Source organism: Pleuronectes platessa, chromosome 3 (assembly GCF_947347685.1).
Source record: "Pleuronectes platessa chromosome 3, fPlePla1.1, whole genome shotgun sequence".
Taxonomy (NCBI): Eukaryota; Metazoa; Chordata; class Actinopteri; order Pleuronectiformes; family Pleuronectidae; genus Pleuronectes; species Pleuronectes platessa.
Genome location: NC_070628.1, coordinates 8,835,545 through 8,847,299, shown reverse-complemented (window position 1 = coordinate 8,847,299; position 11,755 = coordinate 8,835,545). Strand labels below are relative to the sequence as shown.

At 43.7% G+C, this 11,755-nt stretch overlaps 1 protein-coding gene across 3 annotated transcripts in view; it reads right to left on the bottom strand.

Moving 5' to 3' along the window:
- Positions 1-710: 710 nt before the first annotated feature.
- Positions 711-11,755, bottom strand: part of nr3c2 (nuclear receptor subfamily 3, group C, member 2) — a 70,706-nt gene continuing 59,661 nt past the window's right edge. For all 3 annotated transcript variants that reach the window (XM_053419761.1, XM_053419758.1, XM_053419759.1), the window contains exons 8-9: positions 5,176-5,333; positions 711-4,340 (exon numbers count right to left, since the gene is read on the bottom strand). In XM_053419761.1, coding sequence (XP_053275736.1) covers positions 4,185-4,340; positions 5,176-5,333 — 314 coding nt within the window. In that variant the 3' untranslated portion in view covers positions 711-4,184. The remainder of the gene's footprint in view (positions 4,341-5,175; positions 5,334-11,755) is intronic.

The following is an 11,755-nucleotide window of genomic DNA, read 5'->3' as shown; positions in this document are numbered from 1 at the left end:
ACTAACAGCTACCAGCTTATAAAGACGAGCAACATGTGTCCACTTCCTCCAAAGAAATGAAGCTCCATTTTCACAGATACGAATTCCAGAAGAACTCTTGAGTTTGATCCACGTCCCATCATCGATATGAAGGAGGTGCGGTGTATGACAGACCCTGCAGCCAACCAGCAGGTGGCGATCAAGGTGAAGTGGAGCCGGCCATGCTGTCCAACTTAACTGTCGCTGCCTCCAACAGGTCAGTTTGAGATGTATTTGAGTTGTGCTCGTTGTCACTAATGCAGAACACAGAGGCTGAGTGAACCATTTGTAACTTCATACCCTCACATTTATTTTTCATTTTCCTCCCAGAACACTGACTCAGGTGACGTCATTTGGAACCAATCAGCTGTTTCCTTGTGCGACCAGTCTTTACGATTTGCTAACAGTCATTAGCGAAAAAGTGTATTTCCCAAAAACTATTCCTTGATTTATCCATCACTGAAAACCCATATCTATGGAGGGCATAGGATCATACAGGAGTTTCTAATGTGTGTATTTGAAATCTACTGTTTTAGATTTGTAGTTTTTTTGACATTTGAGAGAATTGAACATGTTTCACAGTCACTGAAACTGGTCCAACTGGTAGAAACAGTCAAACATGACCCTGCATACGTCCGTTGTTTTGTATTTTCACACTGAAAAGTCAAGAACTTTCCATCACGTCTCCCAGGTTCAATAGTTTGTGACTTCTCCATTTTATTGTGGTGCTCAACAACAATACCGTCATGGGTTAGGAAATAATTTCAACAGCAACAACTCAATGATCCATCACTTACATCTTGTTACAAAATAAGAAATACGTTTTGTTTGATTATTGTTATTTTTTTTATTTATCCATGTATTTATTATATTTTTTTTACTGTTTTTACTCTCCGTAACATTCAGGTAGTAAGTTCCGTAAGTCTCTCACAATGTACGATACATTCATTTCTCCGCTTGGCCCCCGCTGCCGCCAACCCTCATTGTAAATTCTTCTCTGTGAGCCAACACACAGAACATGGCGAGTGGGAAACTTTCCAATATTCCAACAAGATGGTTAAAGTAGAAATGTCTTATACTATACTCAACATAAGGACTTGCTGTATTATTTACAATATATATACTGTAAAATTGTAAATCATGTGAGATAAAAAGGCACAAGTTTCCCTTTTTTAAATACAATGTAAACATCTCATCAAAAAGCATGCATTAACATTTTCATTTTACAAAAAAGGATATCATTTTTAGACAAAGTACTTAAATATTGTTTTCCAGCAAAATATAATTCTCTCAAAAATACTTTCCCAGTCATCCTATGAACCTTTAGACAGTCTTTTTTTTTAACCTTTTTAAAAAAGGACAAAAAAAAAGGGGCAAAATAAAAGAAACAGTGAGAGATTAGCTTCAGGGTCCTTCACAACGTGAACACAACGTGAACACAACGTGAACACAACGTGAACACAACGACGCATGACGTGAGACGGATCGTAAAATGAGGCCCTGCTGATAAAGGGACTGTATGAAAATTATTACGGTGGAATGTGATATTAATGTTGGGGTTAGAAAAAAAAACTGCAGTACCCTGCCCCTGTATCTGAAAAAGAAAACGTATACATGACAGAAAGGAAACCTCATGAAAATACAGCGAGTCGGGTAAAAGATGAAAGTGAAACTACCCCCCCCCCCCTGCCCCCCCCACCCTCCCCTGCTCAAAAATCTAACATTTCCCCCTTTTTTCTTGCCCTCGCCTACCTCCTAATAATTGTCACACAGTCCCTAGTGATAGTTGTGATCCTGGTTTGGTACATCAGTCGCCCCCCCCACACACTGCCAAGGCCACGAAACCCCACCTCGTGCCCCCCCGCTCTGCCAGCGATGTCATGTTGTTTAACTTTAGGCTGGTGGCCCGTGCAGAAAGTCTCCCCCCCCCCCCCCCCCCCCAGATCATCACAGTTGCTTATCAACACAGATCATTCCTGCTGTAGCTGCATTAATGCCTCATTTCACATTGTATCCACTCTGTGCAAAAATCTAAATGTGGAAATAGGATGTGGCTAATCCTATAACATAACTGCGTAATACCCACGCTGAAGGAGCAGATCAACTATGCACATGCTTGCCATGAAAAACAACAAACAAAAATAAACCACACACACACACAGACACACACGCACGCAGGCCCGCTCGCTCCATACTCGCATGTAAATACACACTCACAGGGCACAGAAAGAAAAAAACAACAACACACACACACACGCACCCACTGTTTTTCTCCCCCCCTCCCTCCCAGCGGCTCTATCGCTTTTCAGTAGCATCATAGTAGTGTTCCACAACCACCCAGAAACCAGTGGGGTGAGAGACAAGAGTTAATGGTCCAGATGACTGGGCCCCATACCTAAAGTAGCAGTACTCGGCCCAAAGCTGAGAGAAAGGAAACAAACTAAAGTGGCGGGGGGGGGGGGTTGATTATACCGACAGTTCTTCATCAAGCATTCATCAACATGTACTTGGAAACATCTGTACAACATCTGCTGAAGAGAACGGGTTTAAGAAGTTAATACCTGTACACGTTTGCCTGGTTTTGATACATTAGCCATTTGCTGTAAGCACTGCGTAGAGTTACGCTCCATTTTGGATTATATCAACTTTTACATAGTATGTGTCTTTAAACTGCGGGTCCATCCGTATAGTGGGGGGGGGGGACGGACTGCTCTACAAGTTACTGTACATGTTATGATTTGTCTGGCTTTCTGTAGAAATGAAGCACCTTAATGTAAAATGACTGGCTTTGTCAAAAACTAAACCTTTTGCAACACACTTTTATAAAATGCTTTTTTATTATTTCTGGGAAGAGTAGATAAGTATTGATTCACAAAGGGCTGGTTTTGCTTCATTGCGAGTAAAAACAGACATTTGGACAGCTGCTCTGGAGATAACACAAATGACAGCAATTACTATGGATGCACCTCAGTCAAATCCATTACCACAGCGGACTCGACCGAAAAAACCATTTCCTTTAATGCGGCCATGTTTCCCCCCCCCCCCCGTCCTGCAGCACTCCCGGCCATTTCTGCACTACGGTAAAATTGCTCGTCAATGTCGCATTAATTCCACACAATGCCAAAAATAGTGACTTCATGACATGGGAGCCTCACGTGCACGCTTTTCCTTTTACAAAGAGAGAGAGAGAGAGACATGTTTTTCATTTCAAAACAGAGTTAGCTTTGGACCTTTGCATATTAGATTTGATTGTTTTACTACATTTTTGTAATTGATAAAGAAACTCAGTATGTGGATGTTGATGAGGCTGTGACGACTCAGATCGAGCTTCCAACTTGGACTTGTTCCAATGAGTGTAATTATTCAGCTTGTGATGATGACGCTGGTTTAGCCCTTGGAATACTGTATATTCAAATAGACATTTAGCCGTACAGTGTTTTTTTTTAATTCCTGTGCCTCCTCGTGATGTTCCTGTCGTCCTGCAGCATGTTGCTCCACTGCAAAGCGAGAAAATCTAAGTATTGGCATGTTTTTTTTTTTTTTTAAATACTGCTATTATTTGTGAAAGACTGCATAAGCCACAGTTAATATTTGCAAAAACCTTTTTTTTCTTTTCTTTTTCTCCAGATTAGTCAGTTCATCTGATTTTAGTGCATGTGGAGTGCGTCTGTGCGTTTGCGTGGAGGCATGTGGACAGCATGTGTATCAATTTCCCTCTATGTGTGTGTGTGTGTGTGTGTGTGTGTGTGAGTGTGTGTGTGCACGTGGTGACTATATCTAGCGCATCCTAAGAAATGTATGGCTTCGTCTCCATAGAAAATACTGTTATTGTCTTTGGGGCAGGGACGGGGGGGGACGGGGGGGGGGGCACACGGGAGGTACTTCGGGATGCTTTGTCACAAGTGCTATTCAGCGCGTCACGCTGGCTCCACGACTATTCACAGCTCCGACCTGCACGTGGTTCAGCGCATGGTCAAAATCCGTCTTTTTTCCCATTTCCTCCACCACCACGCCACTTCACTTTCCCAGTCCGAGACGAGGACGCCGGCGTACTGGGGGACAGGGCGCAGGCCAGACAGCGCCGGCCTCTCGGAGCACGCCTCTCTCTCCTCTCACCGCCTCCCAGTTCTCAAATGTCGCTTCTGTCCCGACGGCTTGTCAGCGAGTCACTTCTTGTGGAAGTAGATTGTGTGAGTGAGGCCCGATTCCACCTTTGGTATCTGGTCGCTGATGATCTCCACCAGCATCTCCGGGAACTCCACCTTCAGCGCCCGGGACTCGCGAAAGGTGTAGAAGCAGAAGTCCAACAGGTTCCCCACCAGCTGGACAACACACAGACACACACACACACAAACACACACACAAACACACACGAGATATAATGAGAAACACAAGGAAGTAGCAGTTTTCTAAGATTCACATCAAGGCCGACAAAAAGGAAATCTCTTATTTTCTTTCTACAGTGTTATTCATATTTACACGTTTATAAAAAACAGTTAAATTCAGTTCTGTGTCTTCATATGAGGCCGTTTACACTTTATTTAGGCTCTGACCCCTTTTCCATTCTTTCTCAGCTCACCACTTGGGGGCACCACAGATGTTTTTCAGGGCAAACCTCCTTTTAAAGAAGGGTCACCCGCTCAGCACTAACCCCATTCACTCAGTCATGAGGGTCATTGCATGCTGGTCATTTATCTCTGTGACCTCTCTCTGGCTGACGCTCACCTCTTGGGGCTCTGCCTACATATTCCAGTTGACCCTCTCATAAGAGAAACAAAGGAACAGTGATTTAGCACATTTGCCACAGTGACCGGTGTGTGCTCTGATCCAATAAACTCCGAACTGGCATCGATCCCTTTCTGTTCCATTCACCGATGCAGCCTGGTTACCGCCTCTTCCAAAATAACCTCCCCCCCCCAAGGGAGGGGGTGGGATGCAGTAATCCTTATTCCGAGCCACAGATCCTCTGAACCCCTGAATGCATCATCCAAATCCACAATGCTGACATTTTACTGAAAACGGTTCCAGTGATATCGGAGCCCCAAAGTGCCACTGGACACCTCGCTGTGTGTGTGAAGGCATGTGGACCTGCTGCCAGGGGAAGCCTGTGCTGGACTGTGGGCAGCTGGCAGATGAGAGGCGGTCGGGGCTACTTACATCATGCATGGCGTCCAGCAGCTTGGTGAGCTGGAAGAAGCGCTGCCAGGTTTGGCCAGAGTTGTTGGTGGCTTTTCCCACCGAGCGCCGGAGCTCCTTGATGTAATTAACTCTCATCTCCTCGAACGCCGCCTGGTTCTTCAGACCCTCCTTTGGAACTGGGGAACAAACAGACAAATCACACTGTCATCAGCTGGACTGGGTGAGAGGATGAACTGGCGAGGGTACTGGTTTGAAAATGGATTTCAGCCGATGAGGGTTTCAAGCTTAATGAACAGTTATACAAATGACCAGAAACTGTTCAAGTGACATGATCGTCTGGGATGAAATAAAGAAGTCTACAATTCTGGCAGAGAGCATGTTTTCCAGTTTACATGTTTTGCAGATACCTCTTGTTGCTGCTGATCTTTTTCGAAAGTATTTAGACTTACATATAGCTCTTCAGTCCTTTTAAAAGATTTGAAATACTGTACTTTTTATACTGATTTAGTTGTAATTTTAATAGTACTACTACAGTGAGCGTTATGAACTGTCAGTCTGGAAGGGGATGTTATGAATGAACATCACAATTACATCTTTCACATCTCGGCAGTTGCTTAAAAAGGCATTTAAACATTGATAATAATAGTTCCACGCCCATCTGGGTTAAATATCCTACATTACAGCAAAGAATACAAACTAGTGTTCACCTGCAATGAAGGAAATTAGTCTGAGGCTATATGACATGCTTATGGAATTGGCTGACAAATGCACCTTCTCATTAGCAGTTAATGGGCTGAGCGATACACAACCACTTGTATGTTTCTTTAATGTGCAGACGTGAAACTGTGTAGAGGGAAATTAGAGCCACTCTGTGATTTACACTCCCACACACGGCTGCCTGTTTGGGACTTTTCTCCCCATGTTGACGACCTGAGCCTGTTTAGCTGCTCGTTACAGACACTTTCACCGACTCAGGTGGTAATTAGTTTTCCTATGGCCACAGTTTCATGGAAGACGAGTGATACGCTGAAAGGCCGTGATTAAAAGTCAACTCAGCAGCAGTGACAGTAAATAAGGGGGGGGGGGGGGAGACGAAAGAGCTTCTGTTAATGTCAACCAGAGCTCATTCATCAGGAAGTTTGTTCGATGACCAGATGTGAGGGATGAGATGTCTGCAGCATCTTTCTCCCTGTGCCGGAGAACAAAGTCACAGATTTGCTAATCTGCCAACGCTCTTGACGATGACATTCAGCCGCTGGCGACCAGATTAAGAAACTTCACCTCTCTGAGACGGCCCTCCTCCAATCACAGTCAGGGAACGCCCCCAGTTGTCCTTCACCAAACACTCAAGAAATGACGACACCTTCTATCCATCCATCCATCCATCCATCCAATCATTCATCAATCTATCATCTATATATCATCCATCCATCTATCTATCGATCTATCTATCTATCCATCCATCTATCTATCCATCCATCCATCCATCTATCTATCCATCCATCCATTCATCAATCTATCATCTATATATCATCCATCCATCTATCTATCTATCTATCTATCCATCTATCTATCTATCTATCTTTCTATCTATCCATCTATATATCTATTTATCTATCTATCTTTCTATCTATCCATCCATCACACCTACTTAAAAATGAAATTAATAAAAAATGAGTGATTCAATAACTATTTTTCTTTCATACAACAAAACAACTTAATTGTTTGTTCTGTCTTTATCAACTTTATCAATTTTCTGTAGATTACTTTCTTAATATTTTAGTTATTTAATATTTTAGTCTAAAAATGTCTCAAACCAGATATATAATCAATTAACATTAATATAATATATACAATATAATAAATATGGATTAATTCTCACCTTCAAGAAACTGAAATCTATTATTTGATTATTAAAGAAATCACATTATTGTCAATCTGCTTATATTACATTATATAATTTGCTATATAATTGAAAAGCTAAATGTTGGATCTGTAATGTGGAGCCGAGCCTCACGTGTTGGTAGCATCTCATTTCTAGAGAACCTCCTCTGAAGATCGTGTTCGCTCATGTTTCAACAGAGAGAAGCTACTGGTCACATGGAGCAGCTTCTGGAAGCTAATGGTCGTCACCAGAGACTCAAAGAGCAGATTCACAGCATCTTTGAACATGATGAGAACAGAGTCTAGTTCGCTTTTATGGTGTGTTTTTTTTACACACTTTTAAAAAATACACTTCACCTCTCATTTGAAACGTTTGAGGGGCCACGACGCCTCAAACACTCAGAAAAACGACCCACTGGTAGCAACACCAGCAACAAATAACCAGTAACTGACAGGACCTGTTTGAGATGTGCAGAACAAATAGCTGCGGGCGAAATCCTACTTCTTGTCAGTTAGCATCGCATCGTTTTTCAGAACAGAGCATTGTAGGTCAATAACTCGCAGAATGTGTGTGTTTGTGTTTGTCTGCCTCTCGTCGGCTCGGTCTGTCTCTTTCCATTCCGTTTGTCTTCATCCTACTTTTTACACAGCAAACACCTTCGGGGCGCGACGCACAACCAGTCGAGGAAAACAGATCTGAAAACAGATTGGACCCTCGTGTGGAGGGCACGAGCTCTCCGGCTTTATGTTCACGGCTGACATGACGAGAACGTGTTAGAATCCAAACCAGCGCACGGACCTTTTGTTTGTCTCCCGCTGACCCACGTGCGTCCTGTTTGGAATCTAACTTGGCATTTACGGCTGTTACCATAACCAAAGAAACAGGGCCCGTGTACCTCGGTAATCGGTGTCAAATGGATTTCTGGCTGCCCTCCTTTCAACTAGGCCGTATTTATTATCGTGGCGTGCACCTGCATTATTCTTTGCACCACGAGGCCATGAAAGCTCTTCTTTTTTTTTCCTGAATGCCACATAAACATAACTCTCACATTCAGGAGCTGCCATTGGCGTGTGTGTGTTGTTGAGGCACATGCAGCCTCCTGCTCGGGGGTGCTGCTGCTGCATACCTGACTGACAGCTCGGCTCCGTCTGCTTTGATTTAAGATCTGATTCTACTCGTCGGGGGAATTTATAACGACGAGCATGACAACGGCGACAAGAGGGAGTGAGTCAAGCTGTAGGGTGTGGTGCGAACAGGAAACCCTTTATTTAAACATACAGAAACAATGACTAATGACCGGTTGGAGTTGAAATCTTTAATCGCCTTAATTAAGAGTTTAAGACGTGTCACGGAAACACGCGCCCGTCATCGCGGGTCGCCCGATCGGAGGGAGGCTCGCTCGCCCGGCGTAGAGCGAGCAGAGCATCGAATGAGCAGTGCTGACTCTGTGCAGAGGTGAGGAGAGCAACTGGTTTGAGCAGGCCGCCGCTCCGGTGCCAAATCCAAACAGGGTCATGAGACGCCGCGGGCTCAAGTGAAACCTCAGCCAAGGTCAGAGAGGGGATAACAGCCCTTTCTCTCTTCTCCCCTCATCCCTTTTTTTCTCTCTTTCACATGTTCCCCCCCTCTCTCAATTTAACACACACACACACTCAGTGACTCTGTAGTACTTGCTCAGCTGACAAGTTCTGACAACTTCCTATGTAAACATTTCTGACGCCCCCACGCTCCACGAGGCCCTCACGTTATCTCTGAATGACTGGAGCTTAAAGAGCTTCCTACAGCGGAACAAGCCACAGACAGAGCGGCTCGTTGTGTTGAATCACGAGCGCTTCCTTTGCCGAGCGTCCAGTCCTGTCGACTTTGGAAAAGGCCCGGCGAGGCAGGAACCTCTCTGCTACACATTGCAAAAACCAGCCTTCCATCAACAGTTCCACTGCTTTAGTTTGACTAAATCCATTAACCCGGAGCAGATTGAAGAACCTCGAGTTTCCCCTGTTTCTATACCTGCTTCTTTTATCCACCACCTCCCCTTTGAAATTCCAGCTCGGGGTTTTGAAGGAAGTGGAGAGAAATAGCAGGTCTTGGAGCGCTGCCTGGTGCTCGACTGGCCTTTATTAAGTACAGCAGGGCTCTCTGGAAAAGCTCCAGAGGAGGAGAGCGAGGCCACAGCAACAGAAGGACCAGCTCTGACCCCCCCACCCCTTTGTCTCCTCTTTCTTTCTCCCTTCAGCTATGCACCTGTCTCTTTCTCACCAACACCAGCTCTCACTGTCAACATTTGTCCTGATTCCACTTTTTAAATCTCCCTTTTCCCCCGTTGGTTTCCCATCTTCTCTCCCCTCATCTCCCCTCGTCTCTCCCAGCATCCAATAGCTGAAGTCCAGCTGGAGCGCCCCTGTTTCCAGATGACTCAACAGCACTGAGGTTACTCTATATCGTGCTTTCACACCACCTCCTCCATATGTCAGTGTACTATAAAGCCAAAACCAACCTGATACCATCGCTGTGGGAAATGTATCAGTCTCTACTCATAGATTTTATAGATTTACTTCCCTGTGTACTATGTGTACTACAGTAAGTACTACACATGAAGAACCTTGTTTCTTTGCAAGATTAATGAACCAAAAGGTTTCCAAGCCAAAGGTTTTAATCTTTATATATACTGTATATATATATATAGTGTTTTACATAATTCGTTTTTATGTATAATCTGCTCTCAAATTAATTAGAAACTAGCTGGTGTTTTGTAAAGGAAACAGTGAGACTCAATTCTAATGTTTTATTTTTTAATACATATATTTTTAAATCTATCGCAAAATAAGTCTGAATTGAATAATACATTTAGATTTGAAAGTGGAATAAATGATGACACTATAATTTCAAGTGAATTTGTATTATTTATAACATATGACTAATTGAAAGCCAAGGAAACAAAAACAATGTGATGGACTATGTTCTCCAATTCAACTCATAACGTGATGTTCTCAAATAATTCAAAGGTTTTGCAATGTGAACAGACCAGCTGACCCAAACTGGTTAAAGCTGTCACGCCACCGAGTAATTAAGTTTTTCCGAGCTCGCTCATTAGTCCAGCTTTCATGCACCACTTTCAGAAGCCTCGCTCACTGAAACATAAACACTCTGCCAATGAGAGAGAGAGAGAGAGAGAGAGAGAGAGAGAGAGAGAGAGAGAGAGAGAGAGAGAGAGAGAGAGAGAGAGAGAGAGAGAGAGAGAGAGAGAGAGAGAGAGAGAGAGAGAGAGAGAGAGGGTGCAGACTCCTCAAATTCCTTTCCACGACTCCCCCCCCAACCTCACCTCTCTCTAACTATTGAAACCACCGCCCACGTCAACAAAAAGAAACCAGCCAGCAGCAGGTTTGATGTCCCCGTGTCTCAAGTGTTGTGGTTATTGTTTTCAAGGAGTAATTAGGGATTTGGACGGTGAGGTTTATGACGCAGAAGCCATCACGGAATCTGAATGGCAGCAGCTCATTGTGCATTGTTGTGGTTGTAAAGTATTTCAAAAGAAACTCTTCTTTTCAGTTTCAGTTTGAGCAGCCTGGGCCGACACCTCCTCTCTGTGAGGCGGCTGCTGCAGAGCCTGTGGGCGAAGTTTGGCCGAGAGTGGCGACAGAGTGAGACCTTCTGCAGTGAGTGATGGAAGTGTTCTGTTTCTCTATGGGCAATAGGTAGACGAATGAAAACAGATTAGTCTTCATTCAGAGAAAAGGAAGATGAAGTCACAGCTCGACTCTTCTCATTGACATTTACAGAACGTGGCTGCAGTGTTCCTGTAAGTCAATTTGAACTGAAGCCAGTGGATATATGGTCCCTATCTACAGAGTGTTAAAGTAAAAGTTAGTGTTGATTTGTCAGTGGAAAAAAAGTACAAACACCATTATTTCCATTTCTTAAACCAATTTATTATAAAGAATTAAACCATAAAGCAGCTCTGCTCTTGACTTGCATGGTGGGACCTGAAGAACCCGTGGATCGTGCTCCTCTTCATCCCGATGGCCCGTCCATGGGGTTGAGTTTCACTAGAGGATTGTTTCACTCTGAGGCTAAAGGAATGAGCACGGTTTAAAAGCCGATTATCACAGACTAAAACATATCAGAGTATCATCTGAATCAATTTAGCAGAAAATATTTTTGAAAGAGTATTGCCTTTTCTTCCAAATTCCTTTTTCTCCAAAAGGAAAAACATATTTTTATCATCTTGTGCTAAACTGCCAGTAAATGTTTAAAAAAGTGAGTAAAAAGGAGACTTACCGCATTTTCCAGGAGGAGAAATTGGCGTCTGGAAACGTCTGGTTGGTTTGAAATGAGAAGGAGGCGGGCGGAGCTCTTCACCGGATTTTGTTATCACAATAAGTCTGGCAGAGTTTGCGTACTTTGACGCTGCATAGTTCTACTAGGAGAGTATTTTGTACACCACATCTTTTAACTCTGAATATTTTCACCAACACCGGGAGGCGCGGGGGGGGGTTTACTCTTGCTGTTATTGTATTAACTCTGAGTCCAAATACTTTGACACTGTATATTTAAGACTGGGAGATTGACTACGCAGGTGCATGTAACATCAACCTCGATTTCCACGCCTGTCATGCATGTTAATGGATTATTAAATATGATTTGAACGCGTGACCAAACGGAAAAAAGGGCGTGTTGGTGCCAGGACGTGCACGTAAGAGCACTGTCAGTCTCAAA